Source organism: Paroedura picta, chromosome 8, assembly GCF_049243985.1.
Source record: "Paroedura picta isolate Pp20150507F chromosome 8, Ppicta_v3.0, whole genome shotgun sequence".
Taxonomy (NCBI): domain Eukaryota; kingdom Metazoa; phylum Chordata; class Lepidosauria; order Squamata; family Gekkonidae; genus Paroedura; species Paroedura picta.
In genome coordinates this window covers 77,241,549-77,266,317 of record NC_135376.1, presented here as the reverse complement: position 1 = coordinate 77,266,317, position 24,769 = coordinate 77,241,549, and the positions used below count along the sequence as shown (strand labels likewise).

General features: G+C 49.9%; 1 protein-coding gene across 2 annotated transcripts in view; it reads left to right on the top strand.

The window, feature by feature from the left end:
* The window catches only part of NPFFR1 (neuropeptide FF receptor 1), a 61,070-nt gene that overhangs the window by 4,948 nt on the left and 31,353 nt on the right, over positions 1 to 24,769 (top strand). Inside the window, exon 1 of one of the 2 annotated variants that reach the window (XM_077350478.1) lies at positions 17,163 to 17,799. The exons of the other annotated variant lie outside the window; for it this stretch is intronic. Within the exon in view, the coding sequence (XP_077206593.1) occupies positions 17,784 to 17,799 (16 nt within the window). The 5' untranslated portion in view covers positions 17,163 to 17,783. Of the gene's footprint in view, positions 1 to 17,162; positions 17,800 to 24,769 lie in introns of those variants that run through there. 2 annotated transcript variants of the gene reach the window in all.

Genomic DNA, 24,769 nt, shown 5'->3' with positions numbered 1-24,769 from the left:
CCAAGGGGGAGTCTGGTCTAACTGGATGCTGCCTTGTGGTTTATTTGTTCAAGCCACAATTTAATCTGACTGACAAAAGATTCATTTGGGTAGCCGTGTTGGACTGAAGCAAAGGAGAAACAGAATCTATCCAGTGGCTTAATTAAATATAAGAAGACAAAAAGTCTCTTATGTCATTTATTTAGATTTTGACTCTGCCAAAACGGTCTCTAGATTCATTTGTTTTCCGTTTTCAGTCTGGCTTTTGTCAGTGGCAATGAGACTGTCCTTGTTAATGTTTGAATATAATGAGGCAAATGCTCCTGTATAATGGAGAGTCATCAAGGCTATGAGCTCTTTGATACCTGCTCCCCCACATGTAGCCAACTGGGTGACCTTGGGCTCACCACAGCACAGATAAAAATGTTCTGACTAAGCAGTGATATCAGGGCTCTCTCAGCCTCACCTCCCTCACAGGGTGTCTGTTGTGGGGAGAGGAAAGGGAAGGTGAATGTTAGCTGCTTTGAGACTCCTTCATGTAGAGAAAAGTGGCATATAAGAAACAACTCTTCTTCTTCAGTAATATCAGGGCTCTCTCAGCCTCACCTACCTCACAGGGTGTCTGTTGTGAGGAGAGGAAAGGTAAGCCACTTCGAGACTCCTTCAGGTAGAGAAAAGTGGCATATAAGAACAAAGTCTTCTTCTGAACCTTTGCCTCCCACTTAATGATGCACTGAAATATTTGTGCTGGTCTATGACCATAACAATAAAGATTGAATGAGTGGAGATTCAAACTTGGGTCTCCCAGACCTTAGTCCAGTACTCTAACCACCACTCTGCCACTACCCCCTTCTTCCTGCCACCTCCTCCAAGTCAATTCAACAGGCATGGCATGTGATCTACTCTTGGTTTATGCAGACGAGGCTGCACTTGATGACTTTCAAGCCCATTTCAACCCTTCCTATATATGTCTGAATTGTTCTGGACCCCAGTCTCTGCCCACTTTCCCTCGATGGTAGGTGAATATGTTTGCTGTTTCGTTTGATTTTATCCTGAAGACTAACGTGTACCATTTTGAATTAACATATAAATGTATGAGTCAGTGTTAAAGAACAATTTGGGAGAAGAATAAGCGTGAAAGCGAAATAGAAGAGTAAAAAAAGTGTCGGGGAGGTAAGAACTCTGTTTGTCTCATTGCCAGCAGTGAAAATGCAAAAAGAGTGTGAATAGCATGCTTTTGGTAATTAGAAGTAACAGACTGAAGGAGGAAGAGAGAAATGAAAAACTCCTGCCTTGCCCTGGGAATGAGAGCTAGCAAAAGCAGCTGCTAGCGTTATTTATCATCCTGACAGTAATGGCGTGCAGACGAATGGCAGCCCACCCTGCAGGAGACAGCCTGTAGAGCTGCCAGGGTCCCTCATGTCCACCGAGGCCCAGCCTTGAGACAGGATTACATGCCCCATTTCCCTCTCTTCACATTCCTTTTCCCATCCAGTAGTCTGTCCCATGGGAAGGTTCACCCTTGCCAAGATGTTTTGGCTAGAAACAGTCCCAATTTCCTAGTTCCACCATCTGATCAGTTTGGTTGACTGCAAAGCAATTAACTTCTGGCCTACAGAGAAATCTGACCCATGTTGTGCTCACACCACTTGTGCATATGCAATGGAACCCAGCAAGCTCCCCAGCCTAACCCCTTGCTTCCGGGCAGCCAAGAAACTGTCTGCTTCTCTGTCCATCCATCTTTCTTTCTCCTTGAGGCAGAAATAGTTCTAACTGGGGGATGGAATTTCAACACTGGCCGTGATGGGATATGCAAGATCTACAGGGTGCAGAATATGAAGAATGTCCTGCAGGGGGCATCAGAGGAGATGCGTATTTAGCATAATTATATTAGGAATTTCCGGGGAGCTCTGGAGTACTCTCCTCCAGTGTCCTGATTGGCTCTGTGGAGACTTCCTACTCCTTTGAGCACACTTCCTCTCTGCTTGCCTCCAGAATAGACAGAATGAACAGATCAGAGCCTGTAGACAGGACTCACGGTCTTTCTCTTCCTCTTATCTATTCCCAGTAAAACTGTTTTATTCTTTTAAGCAGCTTGGTGCTCCGCTCTCTCGTACATATTTTAAACTCTGCCAACAGATCATCTCTGCCCACTCTTTTGCCCCTGCAGGCCACCTTCTAGCTGTTTTCCCCTAAAATAAAGGGAACTGACCTTGTTTACGAATAAACAAAACTGCAACACTTTGTCAGGGGCTGCCTTGAAGAAGGGAGGCAACCTGTTGCTCGGTTCTGCTGCCGCTTTCCATGGTGCTGAAGTCGGCCATCGTCCTCTGATGACAGGAGGTGAAGAGGAAGCCTTTGTCTCCCGTAGAGCAGGGACCAGCAATTCTGAATAAAATGTGCTAAATACGAATGTCGCCATAATGCTGATGTTCCAAAGGCGAAGACTGCAGATGGGCCTCCAATCACAGGCTCAAGAGCTCTTGATTTGTGGGGATGGAGTCTAGATTCTGATGGCGCTTTTATGTGCTTCACTCTGGGGCTGCTGCCCACAGCGCGCATATTCCACCACAGACCCATGACTCTGAGTAAGGGGATTTATAGTTAGACTGCCGTGCTGGGGCTTTTAACCCACTCAGAGGCTTTTGAAAGTTATGAGTTGGGACCTTTCATAAGGAGCACTCAATCTGTAAATGAAAGACATGTGCTACAGTTATTAGCTCAGTTTCCCACACACATACACATGTGTTTGTGGTGCATCAGTGGCAGGAAATGAGAAATTGTGTGCACCTTTTTTCAATCACAAAGGCTTCTTTGCTTGGCCAGTTTGAGGCACTTACAGCCAAGTGAGTAAGGGCATTTCTGCACAGCATTAGAAATAGCATTATGCCAACTGAATGGCATAGCACTAAATAGTATCACGCCTCCCAGCCACTCCTCACCTTTTTGCTCTCTCGCTCCAGTCTGCCACCTTTTCACACTTCTCACCCTCTACCTTATATGCGACTCTCTTCTACCTGTCAATCAAGCCAGGCAGCCAATCCCCTTTCTCCATGTTTTAAAGTTCCCGTGATGCCTGCTAATTTCTTTTTTAATTCATACTTCTCTATTTAAACATCTGTGCATCTAATCATAGGTGCACAGTGCTTTTTGAATGCCCCCCCTTTATGGAATCCCAAGTCTTGATACTTTTAAAAATTAATCTCGTTCCCGATTTTGGCCTGGGGGGGGACTTTAGAGAGGCATGCTTTTTATTACAACTTTGGGGGGAAATTATTTATGGCATCGCCTGCATGCTTGTCCACCTATTTGTTGCTCCAGGCTGTTCTCCATTTTTTTTTAAATTCCTGTTCCTAGGTACAAGGGAGAGGGAGGCAGGTGTGAGTGCGGGACATTGGAGGCGGATGTAGTGCTTCTTTGCCTCCATACCATTCTTTTGCTGGTTGCCTGCAGGATGTCTCCTGGGGGGTAGCGCCTTTTAGGTTGGTGAATCCACTTTTGGGGATTTACCAACTCGTGCTTTAAAATGGTGGATATAGCGAGCACTTTGCTGGGCAGATGCGGGAGGTTGGCACTGTCATGCAGAGCACCCGGAACATAGCATCTTCAGAGGGTAAGTGTAAAGCTAAAATTAAGACGTGCAGATAAGTGCTAAGTGTTGACCAGCTTGTTCTGGAAAATGGAATGCAAATAGGACAGCCGTTTCCAGAGGTGCCTACAAAACAGGGGAAAGTGTGGTAGAAGCTGTTGTTAATATGACCAATTAATTCACCCTGATGCCCGTTCTCCTAAGAGTTCCTTGCTGCAGTAGCTGGCGATTGAGACAGAGAGCTCTCTTCCTAGCAGGGCGCTCAAACTCCCTGGCTGTGAATAGAGAACATCGCTTTCCAAAGGATAACTTGCGAATACAGCCTTTCTTATGAAGATTTTGGCCACACACAGCGATCCAATCAGGAAGCAAAATAGGTTTCACAGCTAGAAGGCTATCCAAGGGCTAGGGGACCCAGTGGCTGCATGCACACTGCAGCAAGCTAACACTCGATGCGACATCAGGAGATTCTTGAAGGGAGATTATCTGAGGAGCACAACGCAGGCGGAATGCCAAGGGTTGGAGGCAGAGGAGGCCCACTGAGTTGGCTGTGCCAGGGCCTGCTAACTCGCTGACTCCAGTGTGCCCAGCTCCTCTTCTCCTTCCTCCCTCCACAGCACAGCATGATTCAAATAAGATGCAAAGCCAAAACACATGTGCGCTCCCGAGGCTTGCTGCATGCAACTGCTGCCTTATGAAATAGTCTGAGTGGAAAGGAGGGAAGGGGGGTAAGGTGAAGATCAGGGACTCAGAAAAGCATGCTGGGACTGCACATGGCAGAGGTGGGTGCTGGATGTGCGTCTGTGTGCTTGCCCAGGTGGAGTGGTATTTTGGGCGGTTTGTTAGTACCACGGAGCTGGCAGGAAATGGACGTCTGCAAAAGGCAATTAAAGCAGAACTGGCATCTTTGGAGGGTGGCAGTGCTGGGCGGCTGCTTGTGGTGCCAGGGAGCATCACGGCTCCCTTTGTGGCTCGAGCTTGTTGCTGAATCTGGGCCTTTGACAGAGGGAGGTCTGGGATTGTGCGGCTGCTTTCCCTCCCCAAAGCCTGTTGACTGCAGCCCTTTCTTTACGGCAGGGCTTGTGGGGTTGATGCCATTTGAGCAATGGAATGCACCCCTTCATGCTCCAGCTCATCCCAAGCTTCTGAAATGGGCTAGTTGTTGTTAAAGAACCACAAGAGACTCTGGTTGGCACACCGTGGTTGTCGGGCGATAGCTCTGTGTGCTGCACAAAACGATTTGTGCCGATCAAGCGGAGGACGGCTAGTTGGGGGCTGAGGAGGGGAGTAAAATATCCCTGGTACCTGGCATTACGCTTTATGGCACCCCCTGGATCAGCCCATCAACAGGACATTCATGTCAGATCCAGCCCAGCAAGTGAGTTCGATACCTCTGCCACAGAGGCTGCAATGCAGAGTCAAAAGCCGGTGTGGTGGTTAAGAGCAGCAGCTCCTAATCTGGTGAGTTGGGTTTGATTCCCCATCCCCGCTCCTCCACATCCAGCCGGGTGACATTGGGGCAGTCACAGTCCTGTTAGAGCTGATATTACAGATCAGTTCTCTCAGTGCTTCCCCAGCCCCACCAATCTCACAGGGTGCCTGTTGGGAGAGGAAGGGAAGGAGATTGCAAGCCTTCGGGTGGTGAAAAGCAGTGCATAAACACCGGCTCTTCTTCAAAAACATGACCTGAATTTACAGATCTCGTCATGTCCTATCTAGTGTGGCTCAGATTGTATCTTCCTTTAAGTTCTCCATAAATTCCATTTTGACTATCTGGCAAGTGCAAAATGGGGTGAGTTCTAGGTACCCACTGTTGATAAGGCACAACTTCACTAGACTGCAGGCATATTTCATTGCCTGTAGAAACCCAGGACTGTCCTTCGTCCTGTAATTGCACAGCAAAATGACGTTCCATGCCATGCAGGCCCGCAGATCCCGTTTTCAGCATTGCCCTAATGATCCTCTTGACATTGGTGTTTATTCATTTATTAATCATTCCCCCAAAGCACACCCTTGGGGTTTTCCAAAGCATCAGCTGAAGCGGTTTGAGAGACAATTATGACAGCCTGCTGCCTCTCGCTGCAGTTGACCTCGGAGCTAAAATCTAGCTAGATTACAACATCTATGTGAGCTAGATTACAACATCAACTAGACTGGAGGTGGGTTCTCAAAACCCAATGAACTATGAGCAGTGGGGGGGGGGTCACTTCTTAGCTTAGTCTTTATTGTGCGGTAAATGGCTATTGTGATAAAGATGTGGGGGGGGAACAAATGCAGTGAAGCACAACCCTTCCCCACCACCCCTTTTCAGTTTCCTCCTTATTTTCAGAAATAGTTCTTGTTTTTGCGATAAGATACGGTTCAGATAGCACAAGGGCAGCCAGAAATGGGAACTCTGTCGGCTCAGTCTGACCATAAGCTTAGCAGGGAACGGACGGCAAACTCCTTTGCAAACAGTCTCCACAGGAAACATTTAGGCGGAACTAGGCAGCAGAAATTGGTTGAGCTAAGGCAATGCCAGAACTTCTGGTACCAAATCAGGTCGAAAGTTATTACTGGGAATCTCCACATGAGCCTACAGATCTTTGTGAAGCATCCGTGGGGTGTAGAAATGTTGAGTTTCAGACTGGGGTCTGGTAGACCCAGGTTCGAATCTTCACTTGCCCATGAAAGCTTGCTGGGTGACCTAAAGGTCAAGTAAAGGTATCCCCTAAGCAAGCACCAGGTCATGGCTGACCTTGGTGTGACGCCCTCCAGCGTTTTCAATACGGGGTGGTTTGCCAGTGCCTTCCCCAGTCATTACCGTTTACCCCCCAGCAAGCAAGCTGCGTACTCATTTTACCGACCTCGGAAGGATGGAAGGCTGAGTCAAGCTTGAGCCGGCTGCTGGGATCGAACTCCCAGCCTCATGGGCAAAGCTTTCAGCCGGCTGCCTTACCACTCTGCGCCACAAGAGACTCTTTGCTGGGTGACCTAGCCTGCCTTAATTGATAGCTATGCATTGCTTCTCAGCTCAGACACACAACCACTTTCTTCAGCCCCCCTTTCCCAAATTAGCAGCGCACTGTCACAGATAATATTTTAGACAGAAGATTAAGGAAAGCATGTACTAGCAGGCCCTGGCTTGGATAGCCCAGGGTAGCCCTAGCTCATCAAATCTTGGAGGCTAAGAAGGGTCTGTCTTGGTGGTATTTGGATGGGAGACCACTAAGGAAGTCCATGATCTCTACAAAGAGGCAGGCAATGGCAACCACCTCTGAATATCTCTTACCATGAAAACCCTATGGGGTCACCATATATCAGCTGTGTCTTGAAGGTGCTTTCTGCCACCACCAAACCAACCTGACCTAAGCCCTGAACTGCATGGCTCAGGCTCACCTGATCTTGGAAGCTAAGCAGGGCCTGCCCTGGCTAGCATTTGGGTGGGAGACCTCAAAGAAATACCCAGGGGCATACTGTAGAGGCAGGCAATGGCAAACCACCTCTGGGGGTCTCTTGCCTTGAAAACCATATGAGGTTGCCATCAGTCATGGGTGGCCAAATTGTGGCTCTCTCAATGTCCATGGGCTACAATTCCCATGAGCCCTTGCTAGCATGTAGTCCGTGGACATCTGGAGAACCAGCTTGTCCACCCCTGCCATAAGTGAACTGTGACTGGATGGCCAAAAGGGGGAAAAATCCACTAGAAGTAACATTCACGGGGGACATTGATCAGTGTCATACATTATGTCTGGGCCTCTGGGATGATTGATCATGGGCCAAGGTGGAAGCCAATCACATTTCTCTCTTGTGGCCTTTTCTTCTTTTCCTTCTGCGGTTCCTAATTGAGGGCCTTCCCTTTCCCCTTGAACTTCCTCGTCTGTCTCAGGGTGATAGTAAAGCCTGTTGCTACTGTTATTTTGTTTTTGTGATGTTCCTGGCGCAAGGTTCACTTCTTGACTTGAGAGAAGCAAAAGCAGCGAATGCTGGAGGAGTCCCAGAGCTTCAAAGGACGAATCTGTGGCTGCACGCATGTTAATCCTGAGGTTTTCGAAACCTCGGTGAATCCAGAGGACTAATTGCGTTTCATTCAGTGCGACTCTAGCTTTGAGTATCAGCCTGCTTCAGGACGCATTTCTGAGGCTGCTTTATTATCTCTGGAAACGGGATGTAGCCTAACGAATCAGAGTTTCCCCTCTATCCTCACCGCCCTAAATCCATAGGAATGTGGGGAAGGAATAATAGGAAGACAAAGTGGCATCAGTGCCTTGTAGCTTGATCTTTGAGATCGTGTGTTTCTGAGCAAAGGGAAAGAAGGGAAGGCATTATGACTCACCCTGGTTTGAAGAGGGAGGTGGGGATTAAAATGACAGGGAGCCGTGCCGCTGTAGTGGAATCCACTGCAGGACATTCCCCACAAAGGAGGGTGACGTTTTGACGTTTCAAATGCAAGTTGATGTGAAAAACGCTTCGGAATTCAAGACGAATCTACCAAGAAATAGGAGTCTGGTGGCAACCCATCATTTATTTCGTTCAAATGGATTTCTTTACTAGGGCATGTCTGTGCCGCCTCGTCAGAATCTTGTTCAGGACAACTTACAATTAACATACTTCATGTGTTTTTGGGGAAAACACCCTTCAGACTTCCTTTGGCTTTTTTGCAGAATCAAGAGGAAGCCACTGTGCTGGTTTAGTACATAATAGCCAGTATAATTATTTACACTCTTTAACAACTATATGTGCCCTCTGGACTGGAGTTATGGGCTGGGGTATCACCAGTACGCAGATGACACCCAGCTCTATCTCCTGATGGACAGATGGACGGATCTCCGCCCAGTTGTTTGGAAGCAGTGGCTGGATAGATCAGGGAGAGTCGTCTGAAACTCAACCCCTCCAAGACAGAGGTCCTGTGGCTGGGTAGAAGGGGACTGGAATAGGAAGGGTGTCTACCCTGCCTGGGTGGGGTGTAACTTACATCTGCACCAATGGCCAGGAATTTGGGGGTGTTCTTTGATGCCCCTTTATCTATGGAGGCTCAGGTCACAAAAGTAGCCCAGATGGCCTTTTTCCATCTGTGCCAAGCTAGGCTATTAGCGCCCTACCTGTCCCCGGAACACTTGGCCACACTGATCCATGCAACAATCACTTCCAGATTAGACTTCTGTAACTCAGTCTACACAGGCCTTCCTTTGACCCTGACCAGGAAATTGCAACTGGTACAGAATGCAGCTGCAAGGGTCCTCAATAAGTCTTCTTGGAGGGCCCATGGCCACCCGTTGCTGATGCAGCTGCATTGGTTGCTGGTTTCCTTCCAGATCAAGTTCAAGGTTTTGGTTTTGGCCTTCAAGGCTATATGCAGCCTGGGTTCTACCTATTTGTGGAACCTTTTACCTCCTTATGCTCCCTGCAGAGCCCTTCGTTCTACAGGTATGGATTTGCTGGTGGTCCCGGGCCCCCGGGAAGCACACCTGGCCTTGACCAGGGCCAGGGCTTTTTCAATCCTGGCCCCTACCTGGTGGAATGAGTGCTTACAAGAGCTGAGGGCCCTGATGGAACTCTCTGGGTTCCGCAGGACCTGCAAGACGGAACTCTTCCACCAGGCATTGGGTTGAGGCTGGGCTGGGGACTGGGGTAATAAGACTGCATCCCCCCCCCCTTTTTCTTAATCAGTCGGTTCCCCCTGGTCCAACACCGCCTGACAACATTAATAGAACATCGTGACTGTAAACGAAGAGCTGGAATTCTGTGGGGTGGCTGAGTAGGGATTATTGTAGACGCCAAGTATTGTAGACTTGCTTCTAGGATATTAGATCATTTTAAAATGTATTTTGGTGTTTTTACTGTAAACCACCACGAGCTGGCTGGGCCGAGATTGGCAGTAAATAAGTTTAATCAATGTATAAATACTTCATGCATCCCCTGCCTTTCTCCCTAATGGGGTCTCAAAGCACATCTTTCTCCTGGCCTCCATTTTATTCGCACAACAACCCTGGGAGGTAGGTCAGGCTGAGAGTCTGGTCCAACCCTCTAGGCCAGGGGTAGTCAAACTGCGGCCCTCCGGATGTCCATGGACTACAATTCCCAGAAGCCCCTGCCAGCATTCGCTGGCAGGGGCTTCTGGGAATTGTGGTCCATGGACATCTGGAGGGCCGCAGTTTGACTACCCCTGCTCTAGGCACTGTACTATGTTGACTTCTAGGAAACAGAACACCCCCCCCCCCCTCCTGAAGGATCAGGGAACTTTGACGGAGGGAGGAGTGAAATCGACCCATTTTGAGATCCTCCCATAGCCAATGGCAAGGCCTGAGGCATCCGCTCACCAAGCCAATAGAAAGGACTCTCCAGTCCCTCAAATTACAAGACGCCTCTCTGCAGGGGAAAGCGTGGCTGTCATCGGTAAGGATACTTCTGACAAGTGCATAGTTAAGTACAATGAGTGACTATGAGCGTGAAATAATAAACTAGCCGGTGATACCATGACATCCCAAAAGCACAATGGGTCAGCCAAAGCTATTTTGCTGCTGCCAGTGAGAATTCAATCCGTCCCCCCTTTGCACTTTATTGTGTTGGGAGGAGGACAAAATAATAGGCTTTTCATGAGGGTGATTGCAGCTCCCTTTCTCTTGGTGATTACATGTAACTAGGTGCTTTTGCTCTATTTGCTTTTCTGGAGGAGGAGAAACGGATCACAGTCGGGCAAAAAGAAGTTATTGCAGACGTAATATTGCCTCTGCGGTCCCAAGACTAGAGCGCATGGGAAGACCAACTGCTTTCCACTTTCAGCTGTTTCAACTAGCCGGGATCCCTGGGAATTATTTTGCCCCCAAAGCTTCCTGAACCCTGTTGGCCTGGCCTGGCCTTAATAGATTTTTGGATCATTTCTGGTGTGGGTGGTGGAGGTGTACATGCTTTTCTTTTCTTTTAGTTCGTTTAGCATGGGGATCAGAAATCTTACTGTTGTTTCCCAGAATGCAAACAAACTTAACTGCCTGACCCACAGCCGTTGTATTCTCTGAGGCAGAGGCCGCTGGGATTTTGGCCCCTCAGGTGGTTGTCCAGGTTGTCTGTAGAGTCAGGGGGCCTTGACTGAAACTTTCATCTCTCCTGAGATTTATCCTCAAAGCCACCTTATTTATGCCACTCTCTCTTCTCGCTGTGTTCTGGTGTCATCATGTGATGGTGCCGTTAATTCACAGACACAGGGGGTCCCCTCACCTCCCTGCCTTTTGGATATTGGTGAACATCTGCATATTTGTCAGGCCCCTGTGCTTATTTCAAAACTAGAACTGGTGGTGGTTTGGTGCCTTGTGTAGGACAGTTCCCAGGTGCAGTCAACAGGATCTATGAGAGAAGAAGTGTAGGCCCTGGCCAGCCACACCAGTAAGCATCTGCCCTGCCAAAGTTATTCACCCATGTGGCCCTGGCTAGAGTCCACGCACTGTATTACCATATTTACTCAAATCAGTCAGCCCCGAATGTAAGGCAATCCCCTTAAATGCATGCAGCTACGAATGTAAGAAGAGCCTCTTGTGGCGCAGAGTGGTAAGGCAGCAGAAATGCTGTCTGAAGCTGTCTGCTCCATGAGGCTGGGAGTTCAATCCCAGCAGCTGGCTCAAGGTTGACTCAGCCTTCCATCCTTCCAAGGTCGGTAAAATGAGTACCCAACTTGCTGGGGGGTAAACGGTAATGACTGGGGAAGGCACTGGCAAACCACCCTGTATTGAGTCTGCCATGAAAACGCTAGAGGGCGTCACCCCAAGGGTCAGACATGACTCGGTGCTTGCACAGGGGATACCTTTACCTTTTACCTTTACGAATGTAAGCCATCCACTTCTGTTTTGCCATCAAGACACAACTGATTTATGGGAACCTTGTAGGGTTTTCAAGACAGAGAAGAGCTGGTGTTTTGTACCAGGCTTTTCACTACCCAAAGGAGTCTCAAAGCAGACCCCCTGTGAGGTAGGTGGGGCCGAGAGAGCCCTGAGAGAACTGTGACTGGCCCAAGGTCACCCAGCTGGCAGCACATGGAGGGGGAGTGAGGAATCAGACCCAGTTCTTCCGATTAGAGGCTGCCGCTCTTAACCACTACATCACAATAGCTCTCCAAGGGAGGTTCAGAGGTGGTTTGCCGCTGCATACCTCTGCATAGTGACCCTGGATTTCCTTTGTGGTCTCCCATACAAATGCTAACCAGTGACAACCCTGCTTAGCTTCCAAGCTCTGAGGAAATTGGGCTAGCCTAGACTCTCCAGGCCCAGGCTGTGATGGCAGACCTGGCGGGTGGCGGGGGCTACTTTGAGTCAATACTGCATCAGCCACTTGTGGCTTTGCTGGGTAGCAATTGGGCTGTGTCCCATGCCTGAGAGACTAAATGATGGTTATTTTTGAAAGGCTCCAGTAAATGTTCACCTCTTTCTAAGCAGTCACCTTTGAAGACCTTGGCTGAATATATGGAAGATTTTTGTGCTAAATTGTGGCCGTGAGCCACCTGCTGGTGTTGAGTGAAGCAGCAATCTTGCAAATATGAACACTATAGGCAGGAAAAAAGGTCTGGCTACAATTTGCCTTTCTTGCAAGCAATCGTGGGTCTGAGAAACTGGCTGATAAGGCTAGGTGGCCACTGGGTTTTATCTGGCATACATTGCTCAAGTTGTGAAATATGCATTTGCACATCCTGATTAACATATGACTAACAGGAGTGAAATTTAAGGCGGAGGGCATTTCCGCACCCTTTAAATGTAATGAAATGCTTACCTTAGGTAGTCGTTATATTCCGGCCCCCCCCATATGATGCTGCCACCGTGCAGCATCTGAGCAGAATCTGGCCGGCTGCATCCTCCATTTTAAAGTGCTATTTGGGGAATCACATAAAGCAGATTCACCAACCTATGTAGTGCTGGCTAATGGAGAGCAACCAGCAGGCAACCAGCGGAGGGAAGTTATGGAGGCTAAAATGCACTAAAGGCACCTGCCTTATCCTGCCCTTGCACCCACCTCCCTCTCCCTTGTTCCTGGGGACGGGAACGTCTTTTGAAAAATGGCTAACATCCTAGAGCAACAAATAGGCAGATAAGCATGCAGGCAATGCCAGAAATAATTTTCCCCCAACATTGTAGCACAAAGCATGCCTGTCTAAAACTCCTCCCCCCCAAAAAAAAATTGGGAATGAGATTAATTTTTAGAAGTATCAAGACTCATGATTCCATAAGGGGTAGTGTTCAAAAAGCGCTATGCATCTGTGATTAGACGCATAGGCATAGCAATGGAGAAGTATGCATTTAAAAAAATTAGCCAGTATTGCATGAAGAAATGGGATTGGCTGCCTGGCTTGATTGACAGGCGGAAGAGAGTCTCGTATAAACTGCGTTACTTTCTTCCGCCATTTCCAGGAGCACTTGTGGAGGGTGAGAAGCGTGAAAAGGCGGCAGAGAGCAAGTAGAGCAAGCAAAAAGGCGAATGGGGACCATTCAGCTGGCATAACGCTATTTTTGCCGGAAATGCCCTCAGTTACTCTGACTGGCAAGGCAAGCAATAGGAAGCAGCTTTCCAGTTATTTTTTATTGGCTGCTCTCAGAAGTCCTTGTTGTCTAATGGTGACCCTTCTATGGAACTCAGTGTGATCCATGAACACAATTTGGGTTGTTTTCAAATGGACAGTTTACTCCAGGTTGGTATCCACAATGGAACTGGGTTGTTGGCTAGTTTTGCGCATCATGATGGCCTCTTGAGTGAAAGAGAAAGATTTTGCTTGGGATGGGGTTGCCAGATCCCCCCCCCCAACCCCAGCTGGGGGTAGGGGGGTAGGTTACCAGCTGCAGGTTAGGAAACCCCTGGAGATCGGGGAGTAGAACCTGGGGAGGATAGGAACCGCAATGGGGTGCAAGGTCCACTTTCCGAGCACCAATAATTTCCGGGGGAACTGACCTCCGTAGTCTGGAGATGAGTTGCAATTCCAGGGGATCCCCAGGCCCTACCTGGAGGCTGGCCTCTTTAGCCTGGCACCTGGAAGACTGCAAAGTAGTGTCAGATCAGATTCAAGTGGGTAGCCTTGTTGGCCTGAAGTAGCACAACAAAAATAGAGTCGAATAGCACCTTTAACACCAACACAGATTTCTTCTTTCTCGAAAGAAGAAGAAGAAGAAGAATTGGTTCTTATATGCCGCTTTTCCCTACCCGAAGGAGGCTCAAAGCGGCTTACAGTCGCCTTCCCATTCCTCTCCCCACAACAGACACCCTGTGGGGTGGGTGAGGCTGAGAGAGCGCTGATATCACTGCCCAGTCAGAGCAGTTTTATCAGTGCCGTGGCGAGCCCAAGGTCACCCAGCTGGTTGCATGTGGGGGAGCGCAGAATCGAACCTGGCATGCCAGATTAGAAGTTGGCACTCCTAACCACTACACCAAACTGGCTCTCCAGAAGATAGGACAGTCGATCTCTTTTTAAAGGTTCTATAGCTCAGTGGCCCAAGTTGCTGGATATGGAGTCATGATTCAAGCTCTTGAGATGAAATAATGTTATTAGCAGGCAGGTTAAAAATAAAAACCTCTCTCAGATTCACAATGAATTAAGACATCACCAATGCCGTCCATCAGCTTTGAAGAGCCTGCTAAAACACTGCATGCTTTCTACATTATACATTGCCCTCAGTGTCTTGGGGGCATTTAATGGGATTTGGGGGAACTCTTGGAATGCTTTAGAAGCCTTCTCAGGATTTTTTGCCAAATTACAAATCAAGACACGGCAACATAGCCTTGCTGAGTGGCGGTGTCATCTGGAATCCAGAGTTGTGATAGTGCATTGGGTGTGCTTTCTGTGTCACTCTTATTTTATGTGAGGCATGCTGTGTACACTGGTTATGTCTCCTAGAACATACCCCAGACTCCTTGGCATTATGCTTTGGGCCTGCTGAGATGTGCAGAGGTTGCTTAGGAGATTGGTTTCATATTATTTATTAAAAGGTTTGATGCCTGAAGAAAGACAGTGGGGAAACCGCTGTGCTCGGGGATCATGCGTCCTGGGGAAGCGCAAAGTACATCCCACGGTGGGCAAAGTATTTTTTGCATGGCTGAAATTGGTTTTCTTCTCCGTCTTGCAAGGATTGACACACAACGGAAACAAGAGCAGAAACCAGGACCGCATTTGAACAGACTGGCGACAAATAATTGAAGATGTGCTAGCTACAGACCATTGGCTATGCGGTATTAAAGAAAATCCCAGGCGGAATGCCAGACTAAATTATCCAATTGGCCAAGTGGAAAGAATATAGGGTCTGATTTTGTTTTGTTTCCCTTCACACTTATCACTAACTTCAAGGAAGGCCTCGGGTGTGAGGGATATCTCTCTCAGAAACACAAAAAGCCAGTCCAGGTGTTCAGAGATACCACAGTGGGTCATCTCTTCTGGATTGTACCACATCACACTGCAGGTGGGAAATCACAGGGCTGCATGACACAGACCAAGGCTTTGGCTTCTATTTCTTCCTGACATCTTCGTTTATTTGTTGTCTTTAGACTTGCCTTCTACAATGCGGGGGAGCCTTCAGACTCGCCATCCCCCATCTACAGTCTAGAACAGGGGTAGTCAAACTGCGGCCCTCCAGATGTCCATGGACTACAATTTCCAGGAGCCCTTGCCAGCATTCACCAGTGAATGCTGGCAAGGGCTCCTGGGAATTGTAGTCCATGGACATCTGGAGGGCCGCAGTTTGACTACCCCTGCTCTAGAGTTGTGCAGTCCTGGGAAGCTTTGCCATGTGCCGCTTTGGCACATCCTGAGAACTAAAGCAGCATTGCTCACCAGCAATGAAGTACGGATTCCTTCCCTTCGTTTCCTAGTCATCCATTATTGTTGATATGTATCTGACAGCAGGCTATCTACGCAGTGGTCAAGGTGAATGGAAAGGTGCAATCTGCCTAAGCATTTGCATGCTGCGATCAGATCTCCCCGCTGAAATGAAAGAACTTCTCGTGGGTATGGGAACTTGGTGCATGCAGCAGATCTCCTGTGCTTGCAACATGCCCTGTGAATACCTGCTTGAGATTTCCAGAGTCTGTGAAACATGGAGGGAAATATTTGCTTTTGTTAGCAGGGTGGGTAAGTCATTGATATGCACACGCTATGTTTTTGGTTAAAGGAGGAAAAGGTTTATTTATGTTTATTTGTGATAGTACAGAAAGAAAGAGAGAGGATAGCGTCTGCCTCCATGGCTAGCTCGAGGAGAAAGAGACGGAAAACCTTCTGTGAAGAAAGAGGAAATTGCCCTGAGAATGTCAGTCTAGGGACAGACAAAAGGCACACTTAAAAGACAGAAAGGTCCTAAACTCTCTGACCTAACAGTCTTCTTGCTGCCCTCTTCAGGGTCTTCTTCTTCCTCTTAACTTTGTACACCAGACATTGCCTACTCCAACAGCTTTAACGTTTTCATGGTTCTGAAGCATTAGGTTGTGAGTCATTATAGTTCAAATGCTCCACACATAGGGTTGCCAGCTCTGGGTTGAGAAATACCTGGGGATTTGGGGGTGGAGTGTGAGGAGGGCAGGTTTGGGGATGAGAGGGACCTCAGTACACCACTCTCCTATAGAATCTGCCTTCCAAAGCAGCCGTTTTCTCCAAGGGAATGTATTCCTGTCTTCTAGGGATGAGTCAGAATAGCAGGAGGTCTCCAGGCCTTTCCTAGAGACTGACAGCCGTTCCCATACAAGAAGAGCAAATATTTATGTTCCATTCATATTCGCCAGGTGAGGGGCTTGGTGAAGGCGGATTTCCATCTGTTTTCGAAAAAAGTCATCCCTCTTTCATACAACAATGGGCCAGAAGGGTGGGTGGGTGAGGTGCCGTGGCTTGGGGCAGGTTGTGGCTCAGCGGCAGAGAACTAGTTTTGTTGGCAGAAGGTCTAGCATCCGCTTCTTGGCACCCCCAAGTTAAAGGATCTTGGGTGATACTTTGGGGGGGGGGGAGCCTTCCCCTGCCTGGAAAAGCCTGCCGGTCTGAGCTGTCAACATGGCCGATGAGGCTGGACTGGGTGGAAGACAGCTCTATATGTTCCATAGAAATCAGGGCCTCAAACTATGACTCTCCCCCAGTTTTGATCTGGCAATCTTCCAAGGAGACAAGGGAGCTGGTGTGTGTGTGTGTGGGGGGGGGGACTCAGAGGGAAAGATTTGGGGATTTGGGGGAAATTGCGATTTCTCTCCTTCTTGTTAGCACCAGGTGGGCAGTGTTTTCATACTTCTGGTTGAGGCACTCAGGTCATCCTTGAGAGCCAGCGTGGTGTAGTGGTTACAGAGCAGGAGTCTCCAATGTGGAGAACTGAGTTTGATTCCCCACTCCTCCCCATGCAGCCTGCTGGGGGACCTCGGGCCAGTCAGTTCTCTTAGTGCTGTTCTCACAGAGCAGTTCTATCCGTGCTCTCTCAGCCCCACTTCTCTCAGAGGGAAGGGAGAGGCGTTTGCAAGCCGTTTTGGGACTCCTTTGGGTAGTGAAAAGCCGGTATGAAAATCCAGCTCTCCCCTCCTTCTTGGCGGCGGCCTTTGTGTGGCTGCCTGCGGGAGAAAGAAACCAGCCAGGGATGGCCTTCAGGAGACGCAGGAGAGGAAGTTGCGAGTGCTCCTTTGACCCAGCGGACAAGGCTCAGCCAACGGGGCAGGCGAGGGGCTGGCCGTGCGGGGGGCGCCTTCCCCAGACTGGGCTGCGGCGGCTTTCCCGGGCTCGCTCGACGGTCTCCCCGGAGGCCGTCCGCTTCGCCTGCCCGACGAGTGGCAGCGGCTGCTGCAGGTGCCCGAGGCGTCCAGCTGTTCTCCAGGTGTGGGGGGGCGCCTCCCCCTCTTCCCCCGCCCCTCTCCAAAGTGAGGCAGGAGCCGCCTGACACTTGGCGCCTCTGCCTGCTGCAAGCGGTCGAGAGAAGCGCGGTCCGCGGCTGCCGACGGGAGGCTCCCATCCCGAGCCTGCCGCAGCCCCCTGCCCTTCTCGGCCGCCGTGCTGCTGGCTCCCGGGGGCGGCCGAGGGAAGGCGAGCGCGCCGGGCTCCAGCCAGCCGCCGAGTGGGCAGCGGGGAGCCAGGGAAGTACGAGGCAGCCCCCGCAGGGCCACCCATCGCCTTTCCCGCGCCACAAACCCCAGCGCAGCTCCGGATCCTGCAGGCACGGAAGGTCGAGGAGCGGGGCTGGTTGCCGTCCATCCGCTGAGCCCGAGTCGTCGCCGTCGTCCTCCTCGCGAGGAGAACCTGAGGCCCGCCTGCGCCATGGAGAGTGAGGAAGGTAAGGGCTTCAGAGGCGACCCCCCCCCCCCAACTTCCCCAAACCTCCAACTGCGGTTTTAGCTGCAGGGACTTGGGCTGTGACCAAAGGGGCATTGGGGGGGGGGGCTTTCCTTTTCCATGTGGGACAGATGCCTTGTGTTGGAGAGGCAGAACTGCGGGAACGGGGGAGGCTGCGGAAGAGAGCCCCAGACTTTCCATGGGTGGGCTCCCCAGGACTCGGAGTCCTTTCTTTGATCCCGAGCAACTCAGAGGTGTGGAGGGAGCCAGCCTTGGGATGCTTGTTTTTTAACTCTTCTGGTGATTTTTCTATGAATTAAAACCCTCCTAGGCTGCGAAGGACTTTCTAAGTAGCCCTCTTGCCGGCCATGGGCTCTGCCATTTCCGGGCTTGGTGTGGGACGGGGGCTGTGGGACAGGTTTAGCCCATGCTCAGTTCCACGTGGCCGGTCGGCCTGCAGGGCTTAGCAGAGAGATCCAGAGAGAAAAAGTTCCTTCCCATCCGACAGACGCATCCTGCACGCCTGGGCTGCCGGCTAGGATGTCACACCAGGGACGTGGGCACCTGTGCACTATGTGAGCCCCCCGCAGGGATGTGGCTGATATTTACAGAACTGGGATTAATATTAATCCTTGCTCTCAATGCCCATGTTGTGCATCGGTGACATTCAACATAGGGGCTTGCTCTGTAAGTACGGCTGATGTAGACGCGTAATTTAGTAATTTAGTTGGCTTGCTTAGTTGACGTTTGCGTGCGGAGAGACAGTGGCTCAGTGACAGAGGAGCCTGCGGAAGGTCCCAGGCTCAATCCCTGGCAAACTCAGTTAAAAGGATCCAGTAGCAGAAGGAACCAGCAGCAGGTGCTGTGAGAGGCCTCCAGCTGAAGCCCTGCAGAGCCACAGGTGGCCCAGAATAGACCATACTCACTCCAGACAAGGCAGTATCAAGCATTCCCATTTAAAACGGCTCTAGAACAGGGGTAGTCAACCTGTGGTCCTCCAGATGTTCATGGACTACAATTCTCATGAGCCCCTGCCAGCAGTTGCTGGCAGAGGTTCATGGGAATTGTAGTCCATGAACATCTGGAGGACCACAGGTTGACTACCCTGAATGTATGCATTCCTTTTACACCTGTGCATGTACTGTACTGGCACAGACTCAGAACTGCCTGGCTGGAACTGCATTTGTCTAGTGGCAACCGAAGAGCATAGCCCTGACTGGGATAGTCCAGGCTAGCCCAATCTCATCAGATCCTGGAAGCTAGGCAGGATCACGTCTGGCTAGTATTTGGATGGGAGACCTCCAAGGAACACTAGGGGCGTGACAGAGGCAAGCAATGCCAAACCCCCTCTGACTGTCTTGGCAAACTTACAGGGGATGTCACAGGTCAGCTGCGACTTGATGAAACACAAGCCCCCTCCCCCCCATAAAAAAAACATACATGCTTGGCTTTGAGAATCAAACAGCCAGGCAACATGGATCACTGGAGAGACAAATCATGCGCCTTCCCCCCCCCCCCTCGCCACGCTCATCCAAGCAAGCCATCTCTTGTACATCTAACCCAAATGGATGAGAGGGGAATGCATGCCAAACTATTTGCAATGGGGACTTGACAAACATTCCAGGGCTCAGGGGCCAGGTTAGGCAGGTAAAGGCTAGCGTGGCCAGGCAGGATTAAAGCAATTCCTTCTTGGGATTCATTTTTTTAGCATCCAACAATGCTGGCTGATAAGGCACAAAGATAGGGGTGGGGGGAGTAGGAGAATAAGGAGGGACAGGGCATTTTGGATGTAAACATCTCAACACTTGAGCAAGGATTGTATATTTTGTTTCTCTGGGTTCCAGAATCCTGCTCGCAATCCGAGATGCGAACAGAACAGGGTCTGAGCATCCCTGGGAATGAGGAAGGATGAGCCAGCAGCAAAACATCAGTGCTCCAAGAACCCTCCCTCCTGTTCCTTAGAGTTTTGGTCTAGCATTCCAGGATTATTTTTTTTTAAGCACTTGAACAAATTTGGCCATCCGTTTTCCACAGACCTGGAAAATCACACAGAAAAGCACTTGAGAGCCACAATAGTGCAGTGGCTAAGAAGAGGAGGAGGAGGAGGAGGAGGTGGTTCTTATATGCCGCTTTTCCCTACCTGAAGGAGGCTCAAAGCGGCTTACAGTCGCCTTCCCTTTCCTCTCCCCACAACAGACCCCCTGTGAGGGAGGTGAGGCTGAGAGAGCCCTGAGATTACTGCTTGGTCAGAACAGTTTTATCAGTGAGCCCAAGGTCACCCAGCTGGCTGCATATGGGGGAGCACAGAATCAAACCAGGCCTGCCAGATTAGAAGTCCGCACTCGTAACCAATACACCAAGCTGGCTCTCATGGCAGACTCTAATCTGGAGAGCTGGGGCCGAGTCCTCACTCTTCGACATGCATCCAGTTGGGTATTCTTGGACTAGTCACAGTTCTCTTAGAGCTGTTCTCCCAGAGCAGTTCTCTCGGCCACACCTACCTCACAGGGTGCGTGTTGTGGGGAGAGGCAGTGTTTGGAAGCCGCTTTGGGACTCCTTCAGGTAGTGAAAAGTGGGGTATAAAAATGCATACTCACCCCCAGACACCAGTTTTTTCCCCCCGAGTAACAGCCTGGAAAAATCAGACAGCCTTGTGCATAATCAGACCAGCTCTTCTTCTTGGCAGGCTGGGCCATCTCAAGATGCAAGAGGGGGGGATACTCACATGTGAGTGAGGGGGGTAAGTGAAGCTCACCTATCCCCCCCCCTCTCCAGACCTTGCTAACCCCCATAACAGGGCATGCATGGCTTTTGCTCTTCCCGTCTCCTGGGGAATGCCCCTTTGTCTGCTTAAGAAGAGCCCAGCTAGCTTCGGCCAAAGGTCTGTGTAGCCCAGCCTCCCATTTCCCAACGTGGGCAACCACTCGCCCTTGGGATGCTCATGACCACAGAGGCTCCATTGAGTCACCCAGGTGGATCGACTCCTGGACAATAGAATGGCTCCAGTACAAGAGGTTGGCTACAATGAACTGATACGGGAGAAATTAAACCGGTCATGTCCAGATGAAATAGGGATGTTGCAAGATCAGATCCCATGCCTTAATACACTTCGGCCAAGCCTTTGCTGACAGGCGTGTGTGTGTGTGTGTGAGAGAGAGAGAGAGAGGGGGGGGGAGGGGTCTCTCTTTTAGGAGGAAAATGTCTCCTTTAATTTGTTTTTCTGGTGGAGCACTATGTTCCCACCCAACGGTTCCCAATTTCCTCTGTCTTTAACATAAGTCTCTTCCCAGGATGGAAACATGATCTGCCCTGGGTTTGTGGAGACAGGGCGGGACATAAGTCCAGATCTAAAGAAGGACAATAAACAGCCAGTCCAATGCACAAAGGGAAGAGGCTGCAGGTTCGTCTTTGATCCAGTCCTGCACTCCTCCCCCCCAGGCCCCGCTCCCTTCATTTCGTTTCTCTGAAGCCTGCCTATTATTCTCTTCTTAGTCTCACTGTGCCAATCGAGTCTGATTCAAAGCCGCCTGTATACACATCCGCTGAACACCCCGGCTAAAGTCTAGCAATAAGCTCTTTCGCTCTGGCAGACGCCTGAGAAATTCAACTCTGTTTTCCAGAATCTGGGGCTGAATTGATAGAAGAGGGGGGGGGGGAATTGGTTTGGTTAACTTTTGCTGTCAGGTGGCATGATGAAGGCTTTGCTGCTAGAAGAGAGTAAACACTGGCTTCCTGTGTTTTTTAGAGGCTGGACGTAAATAAGCCAGGAGTGCATTTTACTAGCATCAGAGAGAGTTTGGTTATTTGCTTCTGGGCTTTTCTGAGGGCCGAGCCCGCGGTGGCCACCTCCAGGTGGGGAGATCCCTGGAGATTTGGGGACGGAGCCTGAGGGGGACAGGGACCTCAGTGGGGTATAGTGCCATAGAGTTCACACGCCAGAGGAGCCGTTTTCTCTAGGGAAAAGAATCTCCATAGTCTGGAGAGGAGCTAGAATTCCTGGGGATCCCCAGGCCCCACGGGAGACTGGGTCTCATATAATGGGGGAAGAAAATAACAGGGTGGGGGTGGCACAGGGGATTTTGTTCTTTTATCACTGTCAACCCCTTGTGTATGTGCTCTGGGAGAGCATGAGAAAGTCCATTGATGCTGCTTTTGATATCATGGACTGCCTCAAGCCACTGCTCCCACTGCCCGCTGGCTCTGGCTGCCCTGAGTGCATCATCTGCAAGGAGCCACCAAGAGGCAATTGTTTTGGGTCTGGTTTTAAAGGTGACCTAGCGCAAGTCTCAGCTTACTTGTGTGGTGCCACAGCAGGGTCCTCAGGCTCCAGAAATGTAAATAAAAATTAACCACAGAAAGAGCAAAGAGCACAGTTGTGTGTGCAGCAGGAGAGCATTTGGACACGGCTGTCGTAGTCCCACGGATGCTTGCTGTGGTTATGCCCCTACGTTCCACGCTGAGCCCCAAACTGCAGTCCCTTTTCAGGAAATCACTTTTGCCTTGTGACATATTATTAAGGTCTCTGAGGGATGGGGAAATACGACATCAAGTGAAAGTTGCCAGGGTTCCTGAACAGCCCCTGAAGGACTGTGCCATTTTTGCATTCACAAAGGATCGAGGAACAGCCTTACGGCTGGTTTGCCCTGCAGCATTTTGGAAATCATGGGAATGTAACACTCCTGTCTCTTGGGGCATCAGGAGGAGGGCTGGTGGGAATCAGGGCAGCTTTGGAGTTAATAGACAGGGAGCTGGACTTTTTGATGAGATCATTATTATTCTTTTTAAATCATATTTTTAAAATTTATTATTCAGTTTATATACTGCCCTCCTGGAAGCCAGCTCAGTTGCACACAGGAAGCACAAAAAATAAAATAAAATATGCAAGCAAGTTGATACAACTGATATGCAGACTGATACTAATATCTAAATCTTCGATCTACTCAGTTCCAGCTGGGGAGAGCTCAGAGAGCTCCGTCATATCTCCCTGAAAAGTACGATACTCATGCTTCTATGACAGATGGAAAATCGTTTGGTGGGCTACACCACAATCGTTTTGGGGTCCTCGTATTTTGCCTCATTTAAACAACAGGCCCACACAACTGCCAAGACCTATTTGTATTCTGTTAGCCATCTTCCATGCTTTAGTGGCAAGTCAAATCCTGCAGGCCTCTGATGTGGCTCTTGGACTCATGCAAACTCCTGACTTATTTGCTTTATAAAGGGGGCAGATCAGGGCCTGTTGTGAGTTACAATAGCATCAATATCCACAGGTCTTGAACCTCTCCAGGGCCAGAAACCAACTTGAACCACCGGGTTGTAGTTCGGGATCCTAAACCAAGGATTCCCAACCAGGACCCCTGGGGGTCCACGAGAGCTCTGAAGCGGCATGATATGGGGAGGCCTGGGGTATATTCTCAGCTCCTACTCTTCTTTCCAGCCTACACGAGGCAGAGCCACCATAGTAGTAGTAAAGGTGGGGGAGGGAGCAAAAGGAGAGCTAAGGGTGGAGGTAGTAGGTAGTATTGTCACTTCTAGAGGTGTGGCAGGGGGTGTGGCCAGCTGGCCACTTCTGAGGCTCCTTGAAGTCTGAAAAATTATTTCAGGATCTTCTTCACGGTCAAAAGGCTGCTGTAAACCAGTGGTCCCCAACCCGCGGGCTGCGGCCCGGTGCCAGGCCGCGAAGGCCTTGGCGCCAGGCCGCAGCTCCCTCTCCCTGCCCCCCCCCGCAGTAAAAAACTTCCCAGGCTGCAAGCTTGCGGCCCGGGAAGCTTCTTACTGTGGGAGGGGGGGAGAGGGAATCAGGGCCGCACATGCGCGAGCGCGGGCACGCATGCACAGCATGCGCGGGCGGGAAGTTGCCCTGCCGGTCCCCAGCCTCAAAAAGGTTGGGGACCACTGCTGTAAACTGTAAACATCTGACAGGAAATCATGTGACAGGAAGAGAAGGAGCTCGAGTAGACCTTCATTAGAGGCCTCCAAGTGTGTGGGGCATTAGAAGACAGGACCGTCTAGTTCAGTGGTTCTCAACCTTCCTAATGCCACGACCCTTTAATACAGTTCCTTGTGTTGTGGTCACCCCCAACCATAAAATTATGCAAGTGTTCTTTCACAGAAATTAAACCGAAACTGACCAATGGCATGAAGATCCATTGTTCTTGATTGTATATAAATTGTTTTTTTCCCAGGGTTTCTCAGTTCAGCTCTGCCTCTTGTCCCACCATGCCGATCTCGCTCTTTTCTGCTGCTCCCGACAGATGCCTGCAGGAGGAGTGGCAACAGTGGTGGCACCCCTCTGGCCAAGCTGCTTGCCCTGCTGCTACCCCTGTGAAAAGGTCATTTGACCCCCAAAGGGGTCCCGACCCCCAGGTTGAGAACCACTGGTCTAGAAATGGGAAGGCGACTGTAAGCCGCTTTGAGCCTCCTTCAGGTAGGAAAAAGCGGCATATAAGAACTAACTCTTCTTCTTCTTCTTTAATATAATATGACTGTAATATAAATTTGATACACTGGCAAATATCAGGTGGAATCATAGGGAACATACCATTCTACTCTTGGCCTATCTACACTGGCTTCCACTTTGTTTCCAGGCAGAATCCAAGTCCTCACCTTCAAAGGCCTATATGGTTTGAACCCCTCATGAACCCCTCTGACCATTATGCTCATCTTTGAGGCCCTCCTTTGGGTGTCCCTACTCTCTGAGATCAAATGGGTGTCAGTCCAGGAAAGGGCATCCTGAATCATGCTACCAAAGCTCTGGAGCTCTCTCCCCAGGGAGAAAATGCTCTCTACCCACTGGCAGAAGAGGGCAACAGAAGAGAATGAACAAATGTTCATTCTCTTCTGTTGCCCTCTTCTGCCAGCAAGTGGAGAGCATTTTGTTTTGCTTGGCATTCCCTCAATGATCCTTCCTTCCTTCCTGGCCGGCGTTTTTATGTTTTGTTTGCATTTTAACCCTTTTTTCCCCCTCTTAG